Raw genomic sequence first — 19537 nt, 5'->3', positions numbered from 1 at the left:
TTTCTAACTTCTTCAGAGAAAGACTGCATTTGCCCTCCTAGGACACCAATCACATTCCCATGTCCTCTTGTTCTCCTGGCAAAATGCTGAATAAAGAAGGAGAGATTTTGACTCTGTGTGGCTTGAATGCTTTAAACAAACAAACAAAAAAAAGCTTAATTGAGGTAGAATTGACTTTCAATAGATTATATGTTTAAAGTGTACAATTTGATAAGTGTTGATGTGTAATACACCCACGAAGCTATCCCAACAATCACAATAGAGAACATATCCTTACCCCCCAAAATTTCTTTGTGGCCCTTTGTAATCTCTCCCTCCCACCCTTCCTCACCCCACCATCCCCAGGCAACTGCTGATATGCTTTCTGTCACAATTGATTAGTTTGCATTTTCTAGAATGTGACTGGTCCAAGGTCATCCCAACACTAGCACCGACCCTAGGTTGGGGGGCTGGAGCTTCTGACTTCTGGTCTCAGCATTTTCCTCTCAATGTGGGCTGCCCTCTGTGAAGGACTGGACATCTCCATCACGAGCCCAGCCAAGAAAGTGCCAGCACCGGGAATATCCCTGGGATACCCTTGATTCCAACCCCAGGGTCAATGTCATATACTTTAATATAGGCGAAGAAACACCATAGACATGTTGAAGGTCCACAAGAATGACCATTTTGCTTTTCACTTTATTCTAAAATGAGTTCTTGTGCATCATAGCAGAAAAAAATGACATAAATACTGAACCTAGCTAATTTAGTAGAAACCATTTAAAATAAAGATACTAAGTAACGGATTGCAAGTAGAATTAAAATAAATGATCCAAAATACAAGTCTCACTTTACAGACTACAAGGCTCATTCATTTGTCTTTTTCAGCCTCACAACACCCCTAAGGGTAGGAGGAAGAAAACAGCTATCTCCATTTTGTACATAGAGAGCTAAGGCCCATGATATGCTCCAGAGCTCAGACCTTTGAGTGTCAAGGCTAAGGCCACAGTCATGTTCTCAGCAAATCCAAGGTCCTTCCCAACGTGTAAGAGAAGTATAAGCACCTGGATCCCTGGGCATGTCCGCTTAAAAACGGACAAATCTGCTTGTTAACGGGACTAGACTCAGTGGACTTGGTACAAAACTGAATTTCACAAAGAGCTTTGAAGAGCATGTGTCAGCGTGTGGCAGTGATTGGATGCGTATAACCTGTCCTTGGTTATTTGAAGAAGAGGAGGTGTGTTTCTGAGCAATCAGGCTCCCCGTGTGAGAAAGGAATATTTCCACAGCATTTCAAGGAGGTCCAAGGAGCTGGTGGGTGGACCCCAAGATGCCCTGGACCCAGGTTCTCCCACCAGGAGACCTGGCGTGCTCACAAGCAATGGACCTGCATAGGGGAACCAGGACTCCTGTAAGCCTCCTCACAGAAGTGATGGTGACACTGTCCATGGGCTCCCCTCAGATGACAGTCACATTGCTACTTGGCCCATCCCTTTGGTCTTGTGTTCATCCACCCAGAGTCCTCTTGATCTTTCTTCCTGCTAATGACTTTTTCCCCATGATGGTCCAAGGACTTGGGCCTTTCTCTCCACTCCCGCAAAATGGTTATAGCCCTCATTTCTAATAATCTTTTGAAACAACCTCTGCTTTCCCTTCTCCCTATTTACCCTCCGTGCGCACGCACCCACACACAGACACAGAGCCCGTTACAGAACTGCCTTCCTTAGATACCCTCTGATCACAAGTGGGAGTGATGAATGATGCAGCAGTGGGCTGCCCCTGTGGTCAGGGAACATGTGGTTCAGCATGGTTTCTACCCTGAGTTGTTCAGAAATAAGGAACTGCTTCTCCTCACACATCCCCTGTACGTTTCATTTATATCCCAACTTCCACCATGCTAGCCTTGGCCAACCTGCCCATGGAAGCCAGGTCTGACGGCTTTTTTGAGAAAAAGGATATGAAAAAAGATGAGGGGGCAAGTCACCGAGAAATCAAACCCCTTTCCCCAAATCACAAAGAAAAGCCAATCCCCACCGGGGTCAAGAGCAGGATCCAAGGGCTCCTTTTGGATGCACAATGACTTCACTGCTTATGAAACCACAAGGTCTGAGCATTGGAATGAACCTTACCAGATCTGTCCCTTAAAGAGTAAAGTCAACTCCAAAGTTTTCCGGATCTGCAAATGAAATTTGGATTGGTTAAGAAGCAGCGTGGCGTCTCTCCTCACTCCGAGCACAAACCCCTGTGTGCTTAGCTCTGTTCCAGCTCCAGATCTGCTCCTTGGCTGTGCTGCATCACTCCAGGCTCAGTCTGGGAATAAGCCACCACAACGCCCTCCTTCTCTGCACTTCGACAGCAGGACGGCGGTAAGTGTCACGAGTGGGCTCCTCACTTCCTGAAACAGTCTGCACGTATATGTGGGCTTCTTCTGCTCCCATGATATTCTTCTCCTGTGTGGGTAACCTCCTAGGATTCTTGAGGAAACAAACACGTTTTTAAAAAAATACATCAAAGACTTTTGCTTCTGGCCAAGTTGGAGTAACAGCAGCCAGATTTACCCTCCCACCTGAAACAACCAACCATCAGACAAAATGTTTGGAACAAATAGTTTTCAAGACATTGGACATCATCAGTGTGATCATTGATAAGGTTGGGTTTTAATCTACCATCTTCCTATTTGTTTTCTATTTGTTCTATCTGTCTGCTGGTACTTAAAATTTTTTTCTGTCTTCTTCTGTATAGATTTTAGAAGCACCTTATTGAGTTCTATGAAAAATATTTGTTGAGGTTTATACTGGAATTACATTTATTATACAGATCAATTTGAAGTTGTTTGATATCTGTATACTATTGAGTCTTCTTACCAGGAGCATTGAATACCAACTCCCATTATTTAGGTCTTACTTAATATCTTTTACTGAAGTTTTATTATTCTCCATAAAGGGATTACATGTTTTGTTAGATTTATTCCTTATCATTCTGTGTATTTTTATTACCACTACAAAATGGTATTTTTTAAAAATTACTTTTTCTAATTAATTGTTATTGATTTTTAGAAATGTGAATTACTTTTTAATATTGACTTTATATCCAGTAAACTTGTTAAAATATCTTGTTAGTTCTATTAATTTATCTGTAGATAATTTGGCTTTTCTATGTAGATAATCATATCATCTGTAAATAATGACATTTTTGTTTCTTCTTTTCCAGTCTTATGCTTTCTGCTTCTTTTTCTTTTTTTTTCTTTAATCTTTATTGAGGTATAATTGACAAATAAAATTGTAAGATATTTAAAGAGAATAGTGTGGGCTTCCCTGGTGGCGCAGTGGTTGAGAGTCCACCTGCCGATTCAGGAGACGCGGGTTCGTGCCCCGGTCCGGGAAGATCCCACATGCCGCAGAGCGGCTGGGCCCGTGAGCCATGGCTGCTGAGCCTGTGTGTCCGGAGCCTGTGCTCCACAACGGGAGAGGCCACAACAGTGAGAGGCCCACATACCGCAAAGAAGAAAAGAGAATAGTGTGATTATTTGACATACATATACATTGTGAAAGAATTCTCCTGCACTGAGTTAATTTCTACTTCTTTTTCTCATCCTGCTGCATTGACTAGGACCTAAAGTATAATATCAAATAGAACTGGTAACAATGAGCATCCTTGTTTTGTTTCTGATCTGAAAAAGAATCATTAACATTTTACCTTTAGGTATGATATTTGCTGTAATTTTTTTTTTAAAAGATGTCTTGTTTCAAGTTAAGGAAGTGTCTTTAAAATTTTTGGTTTGCTAGGAGTTCACATCACAAATGGCTGTATAAAATTTTTGAATTCTCTTCTATGGAAATGATCACATGATTTTTCTCTTTCACCAGTGAAATAAGTGATATTAAATTAATTTTCTAATATTAAATAAATCTTGAGTTCCTGTCTAGGCAGTAAAAATATAATGAGAACCTCCTTTGTGCTTACCCTGTACTTCTCCTGTACACCAGAGGCTTTAAGACCCTTAGCTTGTTTGCCATGTGAATGATGTATAGTGATTATAACCAAGAGTTCTTACCTCAGCTATCCTGGGACTGTCATAGATTTCTGAAATTTCACAAGGCCTCTCACTTTCCTAAGTTGTTTTAAAAAATAAAACAAAATAAAGAAGAAGAAGAAATGAAAAGTTACAGCATTTACCCATGACCATGATTAAAACCAGCGGTTCTTAAACCTGGCTGCACATTAGAATCACCAGAGAGCTTTAAAAATAAAACAAAATAAACAAACAGATAATAACTCCCCCTTCCCAGAAAAAACAAACAAGAGATACCACTGCGAATTACTTCAAAAATAATCCAGGTTGACAGTGTGGAAAAGTGGGTGGAAGTGGAGATGAAACAAGATTGGCCGCTGTTAATAACTAGATTCATTATACTATCTCTCTACTTTAGTATCTGTTTAACGTGATCCATCATAAAATGTTGGGATATTTTTGGTACCAATGCCACAGCTCTTTTGCTCAGATATTCTGATTTAATTGGTTTTGGTGGTTGGTATTTTCATAGCCTCCAAGATGATTTTAAAGTGCCCTGAAAGACTGAGGAACCATTACTTAAATAATACCACCAACAACCACAATATTTCTTAATATATTTAAAGTTTACAGCTTGTCAACACATCTTTATACCCATGATCTCATTCCATCCTTACACCTTTGCTTACCTCTTAAAATAAGTTGGGTAGGGACTTCTCTGGTGGCGCAGTGGTTAAGAATCCGCCTGCTAATGCAGGGGACATGGGTTCAAGCCCTGGTCCAGGAAGATCCCCACATGCCCACAAAGCAACCAAGCCCGTGCACCACAACTACTGAGCCTGCACTCTAGAGCCTGCGAGCCACAACTACTGAGCCTGCGCTCTAGAGCTTGTGAGCCACAACTACTAAGCCTGCGTGCCACAACTACTGAAGCTTGCGTGCCTAGAGCCCGTGCTCCACAACAAGAGAAGCCACTGCAGTGAGAAGCCTGCGCACCACAGTGAAGAGTAGCCCCCACTCGCTGCAACTAGAGAAAGCCCGCGTGCCACAATGAAGACCCAACGCAGCCAAAATTTTTAAAAAAATTTTTTTTAATTAAAAAAATAAGGTGGGTATGTTTTTTTCTTCTTGGCCGCACTGCACAGCTTGTGGGATCTTAGTTCCCCACAAGGGCAAGGAGGGATTGAACCCTGACCCTTGGCCTCTGAGATCACGGAGTCCTTACCACTGGACCACCAGGGAATTCCTGAGGTAGGTAGTTTTTATGACTCTTATTTTGGAGTTGAACTAACCAAGAAACAGAAAATGTTGTCACTTGTCCAGGATCATATAAATCGTACAGTGGCAGAGCCAGGGTTAGAACCTACGTTTTTTACTCCCCGTTAACACCTACCACTGTGAGAACAATCAGGAATGTTCATAACTAAGGATGGAATTAGAGTCCAGAGTCCACACAACACACTTGTATCACAACCAAGGACCCTGGCTGGACATGGGTCAGGGTGGCCCTTGAATTCTGAGCCTGGTCTCCAGAGCAATCTGGTATTTGGATGGGGTGGAGTCGGGAGATTCCCTTGTGACTGATGTGTGTTCAGAAGTGGGGAAAGGACAAAGATAAACAGAGGCACATACTCCTGGATGTATCCCTACGATAGACACCTCAGGGTCTGTTTGTCTCCCATCTTTCCTATGATCACCTCCATCCTCTTTGTGAAACTTGTGGCCTTGTTTCTCAAGGTTAGAGAACACACCCACTGTACTGACGTGTTTGCTGTAGCAACAAACGTCCCTCTCCGCTGCTACTTTTTGCCATTCCAGATACCATCCTCAAGTGACACAAGGGTTGTGTGACAAATCAGCTCTGCCTGGAGGATAATGTCATGAGTCTGAGACAGAAATTGAGGCACAGAAACATCCACCACCTTGTCCTCAGAAAACAGACATGGGTCCTGACACCCTCAGCCCAAAGCCAGTTCATCAAATACCGATTCTTGCCAACACATCCAGACCCAAAGAAGCTGCTAATCACCTCGGTGGACTCACTGCTGCTTCTTCTTTGGTGAATCAGAGTAAATAGTAAGGCCACCAGCAGGGCCGTGGCCACCAGGGACGGGATGCCAGCTGCTAACCCAAGAGAGGGTCCACAGTCCTGCACAGAGAAAGTAGTCAGGTTCTCCCGGAAAAGAGGAAGAGTTCGATTGATTAAAAGTAAAACAAAACCCTACATGGACCCTAAGTATCGTACACAAAGTCAAAAGGGTAATGAAATAACAGTGAAAAATTGTTTGCAACGTACATGACAAACGGCTCATTTTCATAGGAGTTAATGTACATAGTTTAAATCAATTGGAAAAGGGTGATAATTCAGTAGAAAATTGGACAAATATATGAACAGGCCATTCCTAGGAACAGAAATACAAATGTTGCATCAACACAGGAAGAGCTGAAATACAGTTCAAAGCAACAATTAGATACCATTCTTATCTATTAGTCTGGCAAAAAGTAAAAGGTTTTAGTGTATCCCACACCATTTTGATATGAATTTTTTTATTTATTTACATTAAATGCATGAGCCAATTAACTTTCAGACTCCCATTTTGCTTTGATCTGAGTGGAAATAGCCATGCTTGTAGCCCCATAAGTTTTCAGATTTGCAGATTATTTGAAAATACCAAAGATGGTGTTCAGAATCCCTACACATATGCAACTGTTGTATAATACTGGATTCTTCTTCATTTTGGGGGGGGTGATTTTATTAAAGAATGACATAATACATAAAAGTATATACATTATAAATATACAGCTTGATGACTTTTCATGTGATGAACCCACCCATGTAACCAGCACCCAGATGAAGAAACAGAACATTACCAGCCCCCCAGAAGCCCCTCGGGCTCCGTTCCAGTCACTGCATGTGTAACCTCTATCCTGAAATCCATCACCGTAGGTTAGTCTTGTCTGTTTTTCAACGTCATCTAGATGCACGTAGAAAGTATGTAGTCTCTTGTGTCTAGCTTCTTTTGTTCAACACTTTGGGAATCATCTGTGATTTTGCGTGTTCTCCTTCCCTTTTGAACTGAGTTGGTCATAAGAATAATAGTTGAGGAAGATTCTGTGCTTGGTGACAGTTCACATATCAAATTTTAATCCTCAAAATGAATGCATGAGATGGGTACAGCATTATCCCCATTTTCTAAATGACCAAACTAAGGCTCCATAATTTAAGTGATATACTTACTGCTCCTTTCCCGCTGGTAACAGCTGGGGAGGAAGTCTGGGTGGAAAAAGAACATACGTCTTAAGAAAACAAAATCTATAGAATGCACATCACACAACACAGTCTGTCCAAGGTTAAGCTGTAATGCCTAAAGTATATACCTTTGTTAAACTTTTTATTAAAAACAACTGCCGAACAGAACCCTCTTTGATTGCTTCTCAGGTAAGAAGGAATAAAATTGGGTTACAAGAAGAGAGAAATCAGAAATTCAGGTGAGGTCTTCATTATTCACCCTGTGGATTTGCCATAACAGGTTTCAGAACTCAAAAAGTTTTTCTCCTGTCCCAAGTCCCCACACCCTTCCCAGCACACTTTGGGCCTACTTGTCCCCGTTGCTAGAAGGGAAAAAAGTTAAATACCAGTGGAAGCCAGGCTCTTTAAAGAGACCTTACCTGTTTCCAAACTGCAGTGAAGCAAATGGCTTGGGCAGGTATCTGAAGTTGTGAATTATCCATGCTCCTGGGATAATTCTACATTGAATGAGTACAGTACATGTTCCCATTTCACATCTCCACTCAAGGAGGGGCACTGGATTTTACCCATTTATGAGATATATCAGATGAGAGTCTTATCTGGATCAATAAATCTCAGGGCACAGAGTTCCACATTAGCAACTGACCCGCGTAAGCTACGCTAGGTGGTGCCATGTGGGGTTAAGAGCACGAGTCCTAGGCTCACACTAGCCGGGATGAAATGGGGATTTCTCCACTCACAAGCTAACGAGCCTCATTTCTTCATCTATACAATAGGACTGTGAGTACCTGCCTCTAGGATTGGTAAGAGGATCAAATGAGCGCCAGGAGTATAAGCTTTTGTCATTCCTTTAAACTTGGCAAAGCTCTGGCCAGACCTGTTATATATTGAATATTCTCATCAACCTCAGTGAGTACACTGGAATTCCAGGGGCTAGGACTTTTGACAGTTATTGTCTCTATTTTACAAAAAAAAAAAAAAAGATCCAGATCTCAGAGAAGTTATAGGTCTTCTCCCAGGTTTCATAGATAACCATAAATCTAATCTGAATGTGGATGTTTGCATTCCAAGCCTAAGCCTCTTTCCCAGAGAGCTGCCATCAAAGGAGAGATTTGCTAACCAGGTATTGACACTTGGTACTTAAATGGCTACAGTTTTTAAAAATAGAACTACCATATGACCCAGCAATCCCACTACTGGGCATATACCCTGAGAAAACCATAATTCAAAAAGAGTCATGTACCACAATGTTCATTGCAGCTCTATTTACAATAGCCAGGACATGGAAGCAACCTAAGTGTCCATTGACAGATGAATGGATAAAGATGTGGCACATATATACAATGGAATATTACTCAGCCATAAAAAGAAAAAAAATTGAGTTATTTGTAGTGAGGTGGATGAACCTAGAGTCTGTCATACAGAGTGAAATAAGTCAGAAAGATAAAAACAAATATTGTATGCTAACGCATATATATAGAATCTAAAAAAAAAAATGGTTCTGAAGAACCTAGGGGCAGGACAGGAATAAAGACACAGACGTAGAGAATGGACTTGAGGACACAGGGAGGGGAAAGGGTAAGCTGGGATGAAGTGAGAGAGTGGCATTGACATATACACACGACCAAATGTAAAGAGATAGCTAGTGGGAAGCAGTTGAATAGCAGAGGGAGATCAGCTCGGTGCTTTGTGACCACCTAGAGGGGTGGGATAGGGACGGTGGGAGGGAGGGAGACGCAAGAGGGAGGAGATATGGGGATATATGTATATGTATAACTGATTCACTTTGTGATACAGCAGAAACTAACACACCATTGTAAAGCAATTATACTCCAATAAAGATGTTAAAAAATAAAAAAATAAATAAATAAAATTTTAAAAATAAATAGCTACAGTTTTACCGAAGCGCAATCTCACCCCACCCCTACCTTAAAGCTGCATCTACCTTAAGGGTTCTACTTCTCAGGGTGATGCCAAGAGTTGCATATCGTTTTGGGTAAGACGTTCAGGTTACAGAAATTCACTTAGGCTGGCTTTGGCCCCCCAAAATGAGTTACCTCTAAGGATTCAGGGGTACCTCATGGAGCCCATGGGCAGTGGGAATCTGGCTTCTCTAGGGACTGAAGCTGGGGACCGGGAACTTGTCAGAACCAAAGCCATCCCTCCTGGGATCTCTCCATCACTCCTGGATAGAATGGCCTTTCACCTGTACTTTTCTCTGCCTGTTGGCTTCCTTCTTTGTCTCTCCAGATGGATTTTTCTGCCCTCATGAACACCTGCTAACTGTACCAGCTAATGCTTATGGAGAACTTACTATGTGCCAGGCTGTTCAAGTACTTTTCCTGTATCAACTCATTTATTCTTCACCATAGCCAGTGAAGCAGAACTATAATGATCCCCATTTTACAGAAGAGAAGAGTGAGGCACAGAGAAGTCAAGTAACTTGTGCAAGGTCACACAGCCCTAAGTGGCAGATGCCGAGTGGTCTGGCTCCAGGGTCCAAGCTCTTAACCGTTGGACTACTCTGCCTTTCATGACCAAAAGCAGCATCCCAACCCAGTTTTTATACTTGACAGTTCAGTATGGCCCAGTAGGGGCTGACTTGCATACGTGGCCCTGTCCCCAACTCCCTGCAGAGAAGCTCTCATGAGCTGAGTATCCACTTTTCCCTACTTCCCAGGGCTCTGGTGTTCCCAGTCATACAGCTGCACCAAAAAGGAAGGGTTCTATGGTAGAAATATAACTGCCAGGTAGGGTGGCCAGCCATCCTGGTTTTCCACAGAAATTGCCTAGGTGGTAGCACATTCAGTGCTAAAACCAGACAGTCCCAGGCAGGCTGGGGTGGCTGTTGTCCTACATAGGTTCAAAGGGAGGCGGGACAGTTCTCAGAGAAATGTGCTGTGAACCAAGGAGATGCTCCCAAAGTGATGACTCACAGCGTAAGGGCCTCCCTCCTCTCAACCCATTCACCTTCACCGCCCCAAGCAATGGCTTCTTGCTTCTCTGAGTTACCTTCGTAGGTTGGGCCAAGCCAGGATAAGACAGAAACCAGGGTCTCTATGGACTTGCTGGCTTCGAGCAGCCAGGGGGAAAGTGCCAGCAGTGGCCATATTAAAAGGTTTTGACAGGTAAGGAGAGGGATAGGGGAATTTGTCTGCAGACAACAGGCAGAGGCAGAAGCAGGGAGCAGAGAGGTTCCGAAGGCAGGTCCGCCCCAGGAGGGTAGAGCAGGTGCCAGGGAGTCACGGACAGATGTCAGGGCCGCCAGTGCCAGCAGAAGGCCGGCAGTGAGTCTCGAGGCTCTACCTTTCTGCTGCTCTCCAGAATGATGCCCCCATGGTACAGTAAACATGAGTACGGGCCTAAGCATCCTCTTTCCTGGCGGTTCAGTTTATTCTCTTTGAATAACCATATGACTTTTCAGAAAATTTTGGCACAGCCAAAACCACTGAAAAACTGGGCCAGGAAAACACCTGGCTCCATCACAGCAGCACTTCTGGTCAGAAAACAATCCTGGCGTGTTATCTCTACACAACACGAGAACAGAAGATGGAGGATCAATTCTGGATTGAAACGGTCCACCATCATCAACTGCAAATCTCCATGTGGACTTACAACTAAATGTCACAATCCAGAGCCATAAAACATTCATGCTTCTTGACCCAATAATTCCCCTTCTAGGCTACATTCTAAGGAAATCAGCTTAAGTGCTGACAAGGATTTATCTATACCTACGTTTATCACAAAATCATTCCTAATAGTGATTAATCACTTAAAGAAATAATTCACTTGAAGAAATATCATGGGACCACCCTTAGTACGGTTATAAAGGTGGATGGAAAACATTTATCATATAAAATTATGGGTAGAATAAGAAGACCATGGTACAAAAGCAACAAAAGTAAAAATTTATGTAGAGTCAGACAGGACTGGAATTAGTGTCCCCAGTGTTTTCTGCTGATGGCAATTTAGCTGTTTTGGTTTTTTGCTATTTTCCTTTTCAAAATGTGTATTTATAATTTTTATAATTGAAAACATTTCTCTCAGCACCCCCAGCTCTTCGCAATGCCTTTGAAACCTGTGTAACTTGTTGCTCCACATGAGCTTTGTGTGATGGCATCCTGGAGGCCCAGTGTCAACTCTGCACTGATCTCTGCTGACCTGCCTGGTGAACGGGGACTGCTGTACTCACTGTGTTGGCCGGCAGTGTGAAGTTCAGTGAAAAACTCTGGAAGAGAGAAGGAAACATTAAAGCTCTCAGGCATGGTCAGCCAGGCTCCTCCCCTCCAAGTGTCACTGGCCCTGGCGGATTCCAGGAGAATTTACTGACCCACAGGCTCAGTCAGTCCCAGCCTCCCCTCCCAGTCTTGGCCCCAAAAGACGGCAGGGGAGTAGCGGAGCCTGAGGTCATGAGCTCCTCCCTCAGCATCAAGGCAGTCTTGGCCTCTCTTCTTTTCCAGGTCCTCAACCAGGGCCAGATTAAGGGACCAGCCAGTGAAGCTATTGCCTGAGCAGTCCTGACCCAAAAGGGCAGCAGAAACATTACTAGATATTCAGCAGAGTGCTAAAAATTGTTTTTTTCCCCCGGAACTCCTTTCAGGGAGGAAACTGTGTAAAGTGATGGTGCTTTCTTCTTGGGGTGGGAAGTAAGACCCCCCAGAGGCTCCAACAAGAACACCTGCTCCGGGCTTCCTGGTGGCACAGTGGTTGAGAGTCCGCCTGCCGATGCAGGGGACACGGGTTCGTGCCCCGGTCCAGGAAGATCCCACATGCTGTGGAGCGGCTAGGCCCGTAAGCCATGGCCGCTGAGCCTGAGTGTCCGGAGCCTGTGCTCCGCAACGGGAGAGGCCACAACAGTGAGAGGCCTGCGCACCGCAAAAAAAAAAAAAGAACACCTGCTCCTTCAACCTCCTCCCAGGAAGAGAAGCTGAGGAAGACAAGCTTCTGTTTTTGCAGAGTCCAAGGCAGGGGTTCCAGGCTGGAGCTAGCTGGTCAGAACGACAGAGGAGATGCTAACCCTCTGTGCCCTCCCCTCACTCAGCACCCAGCCTTACCTCTCCCCCAAATATGGCATCAATATTTAAAGATTGTCGGCTCAATGGGACACCAACATGTTAGCCTGCCCACGTGCCCACCTACCCGGGTCAGACCCTGCCCAGGGCCTCCAGTGGCTCCTTCCTTCTCCCTTCTCCCAGTTTGGGCTCTTTGATGACAGTTTTTCCAGGCTGCTCTTTACCCAGTCCCTTCTCTGCCTGGATGTGAAAAATGGTTGGACTTTGCTCCAACTCCGCTGGCGACGCTTTCTGTCCCTTGTTCAGGGAGCTGAAGTCATGTTTCTACTTTCCGGACCCCTGCCCCGCCCCCCGTTCGTGTCCACCACCCCTGATTCATGCCTCCTGCCTGGGCTCTCATTCAGCCCCAGCCTCCCTGGTTCCCCATAGCTTGGCTTAAACTCCAGCTCCTGATCTTCCTGAAGCCTCCCAAGACCTGGTTCTGTCATTCTAGAAGCAATGTGTTTGCTAAGTTTTAAAATTAAATGTTAGCCAACAATGGGAAGATTGGGAAGGATTAGAGAATCCAAGAGAATCCTAACATTTCAGACCTGAGGTGCCTTCAGGATCATCTACCTCAGAACTCTCATTTTTTAAAATGCATGTTTATTAGAGTATAATTGCTTTACAACGTTGTGTTAGTTTCTGCTGTACAACAAAGTGAATCAGCTATACGTATACATATATCCCCATATCCCCTGCCTCTTGCGTCTCCCTCCCACCCTCCCTATCCCACCCCTCTAGGTCGTCACAAAGCCCTGAGCTGATCTCTCTGTGCTATGCAGCAGCTTCCCACTAGCCATCCATTTTACATTTGGTAGTGTAATATGTCAATGCTACTCACTCACTACATCCCAGCCTCCCCTCCCGCCTCGTGTCCTCAAGTCCGTTCTCTACATCTGTGTCTTTATTCCTGCCCTGCCACTAGGTTCATCAGTACCATTTTTCTAGATTCCATATATATGCATTAGCATATGGTATTTTTCTCTTTTTGACTTACTTCACCCTGTATGACAGTCTCTAGGTCCATCCACCTCACTACAAATAATTCAATTTCATTCCTTTTTACGGCTGAGTAATATTCCATTGTATATATGTGCCACATCTTCTTTATCCATTCATCTGTCGATGGACATTTCGGTTGGTTCCATGTCCTGAACATTGTGGTACATGTCTCTTTTAGAATTATGGTTTTCTCAAGGTATATGCCCAGTAGTGGGATTGCTAGGTCATATGGCAGTTCTATTTTTAGTTTTTTAAGGCATCTCCATACTGCTTTCCATAGTGGTTGTATCAATTTACATTCCCACCAACAGTGCAAGAGGGCAGAACTCTCATTTTACAGAAGAGGAAGCTGAGGCCCAGGGACTCCTCAGAAATTACCTCATGGATATATGAGAACAGCTGGAGCTTATCTCTTAAAACAGGCCAAGTGGGATTGGTCCATGTGACTCAAATCCAACCTGGAAGATGGTTCTAGAGGCAATAGTCCCAATATATGCAAAATTGATGAGACACCTGTTTTAGCTAGCTTTCTGGAAGGTTGGAATTCAGAGAGGTTAATGAATGAGAAATTCCTTTGTGAACTAAAAATATTTCAGGCACCTACAATGTATAGTTCCCCCTACCCACTGCCCTAGAGATTACGTCTTTCAATTAGGATGTCCCCAGCCAGCCAGCACGCTTCAGTGGCGACTCTTCACTTCTCTGTCTCTTAGCAACAGGGGGCCCTCACTTTATAGAGAAGAAAGTCGATGAAGAATTTGAACAAGTTGCCCAAATTCACATGACTGGGTCTTTTGGTGACAACCTCTTTCTATTACATTACAGGCTTCCTCAGGACTTCTAGAGTTTCTGCAGAATAATTGGAGCCCCCAATTATTCTGCACCTTCTCTTCCAGGACAGTATTAGGACAAGAGGGACATCTGGGCCACCTTAGGTCAGGGTCTTCCTGCTCAAGGGACCTAACCACTACCTTTCATGGTTATGCCAACTGAGCCTGCAGAGGACACTGGATGGTCTCTGCACTAAACGCAGCTGCCCAGAGCCTTACCTCATCAGTGAGCACTGGGTACTGATGTCAGCAGGCCCAGGACAAAGCTTCCTTTGGGGGGGGACAGCAGAAGGGAGGAGCAGCAACAAGTGGGCCATTGCATGTGCTGTTTATCAGCATTCAGATGACGAAGGTTTTGGCTAATTTCAGAAAGACATTTCTATTTTGTAGAAGCACACTACAGCGCTCTCATGGAAAGAAAAACATCACATAAATGTGGGTGGAGAAGAATCTCATGCAGTGTCCTTTAGAGAGGCAGCTGGGTGGGCAAGGCAACCCTGGGCTTGGAGCCCACTGATCTGGATTTGAGTCCAGACTCAGCCACTGAGTAGCTGTGTGGCCTGGGGAAAGTGAATCAAACTCTCTGGTCTCCATTTCCTCACAACAAATCTATTCTACCAGGCACTGTTTTTCCATCCTCAAAAGAGGTATACTATTCACTAAGCCCAAAGGAAATAATGTCTGTGGCAGCTCTTCCGAAACTATAAAATACTCCAGGTGGAAGATAACGTGGTGTCATATTCTTCATGGCCTAGTCAGCACAGAGTGAGGCACAGGGAAGCCCCTGGGAAGATCTTGTTGGATGGAATTGTCTACATGGATTAGCAATATTCCAAGTACTGGGATTTGGTACAAGGCACTCATTGCTAGTCTAAGCACTAGGGGATATCTACATAATGGTTCTGAAGGTACATCAGGATCTCAGTGGCTGAGTGTCACTCATTATGAGTCTACTGTTTGTGATGGGAAGGAGGGGAGATGGGATAACCACCACTCACTGTTATGAGCGAGTGGTCACACACTGAACTCATAACCTTCCCACAAGGGGAGCACTCTCATCTCTACATCATGGGTGAGGTGACCGAGACCAGGACAGTTTTCTCAAGGTCCCCAACTAGTAAGTGGGAGAGGCTAGACCACAGATCTTCCCAACTCCAAAGCCTGAATTCAACTCCTTTTTTTTTTCTTTTTTTAAGTTTTAACATCTTGTTAAAAGACTTTCAAGAGGGCTTCTCTGGTGGTGCAGTGGTTAAGAATCTGCCTGCCAATGCAGGGGACACGGGCTTGAGCCCTGGTCCGGGAAGATCCCACATGCCGTGGAGCAACTAAGCCCATGCGCCACAACTACTGAGCCCGCGCTCTAGAGCCTGCGAGCCACAACTACTGAAGCCTGCGCACCTAGAGCCCATGCTCTGCAACAAGAGAAGCCACCACAATGAGAAGCCTGTGCACCGCGATGAAGAGTAGCCCCCGCTCACCACAACTAGAGAAAGCCCACGTGCAACAACAAAGACCCAATGCAACCAAAAATAAATAAATAAAATAAAATAAATGTATTGGGGAAAAAAAGATTTTCAAGAAACAAGAATGCAGAGGGCGTCTTCTTTAGAGGACAGCCTTCTTCCTAGCCTTCTGAACCCCTCCTGAACTGCCCTTTCCTCAGGAACTGGGTCCTGACTGTTGAATTCTGACCCCCAAGTCTCTACTCTGGCTACTCACCCAGCTCCTAGTAGATAGAAATGCGGGTTCTGGATCAGGAGAACTCTTCCAATGTGGTGCCAGCAGGCAGGGCCCCTCCCCACCCCCGGAGGCCCAGAGGTGGGAGAGGTCACCCCTCTAACCTGGGCCTGCAGCCCTTCAGTCCTCCTGTCGCTCACCCCTCCCATCCTACATTTGTTCACGTGTTCATGCTTCTAACAGACTTTACTCCTAGATGTCAACTCCTTTTAATAATCTCTTTAAAAAGGAATCACAGAAGCCTCTTCTAACTTACCAAGTTTCATTCGACTGAGTCATAAGCAAACATGTATCAAGTCAATAAGAAAGGTGGAAGGTTTCTGATGTAACTTATGACTCTCCCTGTTGCTGATCACGCAGCAGAAGGCAGACTGAACAAATAAGGATAAAGGCATGGGTCGGACCCATTGCTTCAACTGGGAGCTGAATTTAGCTGAAACATTTACGTTGCACCCTTGTATGTGGGGTTTTAAAAACAAAACCTTATTAGTAAAATATAAGATGGAATCAGCAAATACTAGATAGACTGTTTTTAAATGATTGTACATTGGAAAAGAATGAAAAGCCAAGCTCCTTAACTTCTTGCCCCAAGGGTACAGTTATATTTGAATTAGGAGATGTGAAATTTAAAAGTCTGGGGATTGTTGTTTATAGAGAGAAATGAAGGTTAGGCAGAGCAAAGACGCTAACTCGCACTCACCATTTCCGACAGCCTCCCGAGAGCTTTCTCCAAATACTGCCCTCAGCAAGCTCCTTTCTTGCTGGTGTTATTGGCTTGTGTCTTGCATTTGTAGGAACATCCAGCTGGGAGAGCAAGGGTGACAGGAGAAGAGGTGGCTCCCACAGAGCTCTGGCCAAGCCATTTATGGTCAGGGGAGTAGCCCAGTCTTTGGCCCACCCCTTGGGGAAGATGGTCTCCTGCTTCAGGGCCACTGTGTAAGGGCCAGGTCATCTACCTTCATTGTCTTCATTTTCTGTCTTTTTTACTTTTCAATCCCCTTCCTTGGTTACACCTCCGTCTCAGCAAAGAACCCAGAGCTGGCCTGAGAGCTTGGCGACTCCTGAACCAACATCTCTTTAGAAACAATGGGTTACACAGGCTGAGGGAGGCTGGCCACTCCACCTCCAGCTGCCAGGCAGTGGCGTGATCCCCGTCCCAGCAATGATGGAGTCAACACATCACCAGCATCGATGTAGGGGCCTGGGAGATGGGGGCTAGAGCCCGCTCTGTGTTGGAGGCTGTAGCTGCCTCAGTGAGCACACACCTCAGGCAATGAGCCGCGTGGCGGTGCGTTACCTTCACCCCCTTTCTGTTCTCACATTTTGATGGGGAGCCTCACAGAGCTGGAGGAAGCCATGAATGTGTGCTGTCTTATAATTCTTAGGAGTTCTTTGTTAGGAGTTTGCTTCTTTAAAACAATGAAGGAGTTGGAGTCTCATGTCCACAAAACAATTAAAACCAATCATTTGGTCATTTCAATGAGTACATTCATTCATTTACTAAACAAATCTTTTTGACAACTTCTCTATGTCACATGTTATTCTGGGCACTGTCCTGGGCTTGGTGATAAAGACAAATGAGGCCCGAACTCTTAGGCAATGTATGTTCCAGCGAGGCAGATGGATAACAATCTGAACAAAACAGCAAAAACCACTGTGGAGGAGCAAGCGGGGTGTCAGGGAAGAGTGACTGGAGTGACCAGGAGGCAGTTGCTTTAGACATCTCTGAGAGCTGACATTTAACATGCACGGGAAAGATGAGAAGAGGGTCCCAGGTGGAGGGAACAGGAAATGCAAAGTCCCTGGGATGAAGCAGGCTTCCTGTGCTGGGACCAGAGGGAGGCCAGTGTACCTGCAGGGAGGGACCTGGAAGAGGTTAAAGACAGAGTGAGCTAGGGGCCCCTGATGTGAGCAGGCAGGGCATGGTAAGATTTCCATCGTAGAGCAATGGGAAGACTTTCAGGGCTTTTGAGAGGGAGGGGGATGATCTAACTGATGTTGACAATATTACCTGGTCTTCTCTGTGGAGCCTGGATTATAGGGGACACAAGTGTTAACCTGGAGACTGGTTAGCAGAGTCCAAGTGAGTGGTGATGCTGGTTGCCCTGGGATGAGGACAGTGGAGATGGAGAGGAGTGAATAGGTTTGTGGCTTATTGTGGGGATAAAGGCAGTGAGACTTGACGATGGAAGAAACGTGGGGCAGGGGAGGGGAGAGAAGGGGATGGGAAGATCAGAATGAAGCCGACTCCTGGGTTTGGGGCTTGACTAACAGGCGTGGAGGCACCATCTGCTTAGGCAGGTGATACTGGAAAACGGGGTGTAGGGATCCAGGCACTGGGATGCTGTGCTGAATAAGACCTATGTGGCCTCTGCCTCATGGGGCTCCCAGTCCCCAAGACCCCACAGTGACGGCTAAACTGAATCCACAGGTGCCTGGACGTTGGGGAGAAAGCACAGTTCAGAGAGGCCTGTGTGGAAAGCCTCGGCTGCCCTTCTGGACCGTGTGAGGTCTTAGGCAAGTGAAGTAACTTCTTCCAGCCTCCGCATGAATCTATAAAGTGGAGAAAATACAGTTTACAATGACTGGCCTATTTAAATCAGCATAACTAGTACAAATTATGCTTCTAACTTTGCTTGGTGGGCATAGAATCACACCTGGGCCAGAGAGCTGGACCAAGGAACTTGAGTTGATGGCCCCCGTTCCCTCTGACTAGGCTGTCTGTGGACAAGGCCAGCAAGGTCCTTTTGGACTCTTTTTGTTTGCTCTGCATCCACTGATCACCAACTCTCCCTCTGATGGACACGTTACTTCTTTAGAAGAATTGCTAAGACCTCCAGTCAGAGGGTGCTCTGGCCTAAGAGTCTGGGTCAGTCATGGTTCTCTGGTCATAAGCATCAAAACAGACTCTTTTTAATTTAAGAAGAAAGTAAATTGGTTGGTTGAGTGTAGGGGAGCTCACAGAAAGAAGAGAGGGCAGGGACCCCAGTTCTGGGTTGTTCCTGAGGCTTCAGCAGCAAGGACTCCTAGACAGTCCTCTCAGGATATCCTCCCAGGGAAAACCAGCTCCGAAGTAGCTTGGCCCTTTTGCCCCTTGACCAGGACTCCCGTTCCAGGAAAAGGATCTGATTGGTCTTGAGACAGACTGGGATCTGGGACCTGGGGCCCTTTGCTGCAGTGTTTGCACCTGGACAAAACTCTCCTCAAGCAACAAAATACAAAGAAACTATAAGGGACTAAAAATAACTGTGTGCATGTGTAGTTGGGGCAAATCATGAACAACAAGACACAAAAAGACCAAAAAACCCAGCTGCCACTTCTGAGATATCCAGAGCAGAAGCAGGGTACTGTGCATACACCCGGCACATGGCACCACCAACGGGGTGGGCAGACCACCTAAGTCACCCTTCTGGCCTGACCCCTACCCTCACCTCATATAAGGGCCGAGCTCGCCTCCCTCAGGGAGTGAGCAAGAGAACCTGTTACATGTTTTCGCTCCCTGGCGCTGCAGCAGGAGTCCCAGTAAAGCCTTGCCTGAATTTCTCGTCTGGCCTCTTATCAATTTCTATTGATCAAAGAGTCCAAGGTCCCTGGTTGGTAACAGTCTGGTTTGGGTCATGTGCCCAAGGAGGACCTAGGCCTGGCTGACAGTCTGCCCAACGTGGGTCCTTCC

The 19537-nt window shown here is 45.3% G+C and overlaps 1 protein-coding gene across 1 annotated transcript; it reads right to left on the bottom strand.

Moving 5' to 3' along the window:
* Positions 1–847: 847 nt before the first annotated feature.
* Positions 848–16631, bottom strand: OPALIN (oligodendrocytic myelin paranodal and inner loop protein). Its single transcript, XM_081217687.1, has 6 exons — positions 16565–16631; positions 11434–11469; positions 7230–7265; positions 6021–6140; positions 4034–4090; positions 848–2453 (listed from the first exon to the last, which is right to left on the bottom strand). Exons 1-6 carry the CDS (start codon positions 16565–16567, stop codon positions 2274–2276), a joined length of 432 nt encoding a protein of 143 aa, XP_081073813.1. The 5' UTR covers positions 16568–16631; the 3' UTR covers positions 848–2273.
* Between the last annotated feature and the right edge of the window lie 2906 nt (positions 16632–19537).

This window comes from Mesoplodon bidens, assembly GCF_964165515.1.
Source record: "Mesoplodon bidens genome assembly, chromosome: 1".
Classification (NCBI taxonomy): domain Eukaryota; kingdom Metazoa; phylum Chordata; class Mammalia; order Artiodactyla; family Ziphiidae; genus Mesoplodon; species Mesoplodon bidens.
The sequence above is the reverse complement of the archived record's forward strand: the minus strand, read 5'-3'. Positions and strand labels throughout refer to the sequence as shown.

Excerpts from the sequence above, each read along its gene's own strand:
- OPALIN (XM_081217687.1), bottom strand. Across the intron at positions 7,266-11,433 it reads TCACACTGCCGGCCAACACA|ACTTCCTCCCCAGCTGTTAC; the intron begins GTGAGTACAGCA and ends TTTTCCACCCAG. Across the intron at positions 2,454-4,033 it reads ACAGTCCCAGGATAGCTGAG|AATCCTAGGAGGTTACCCAC; the intron begins GTAAGAACTCTT and ends TGTTTCCTCAAG.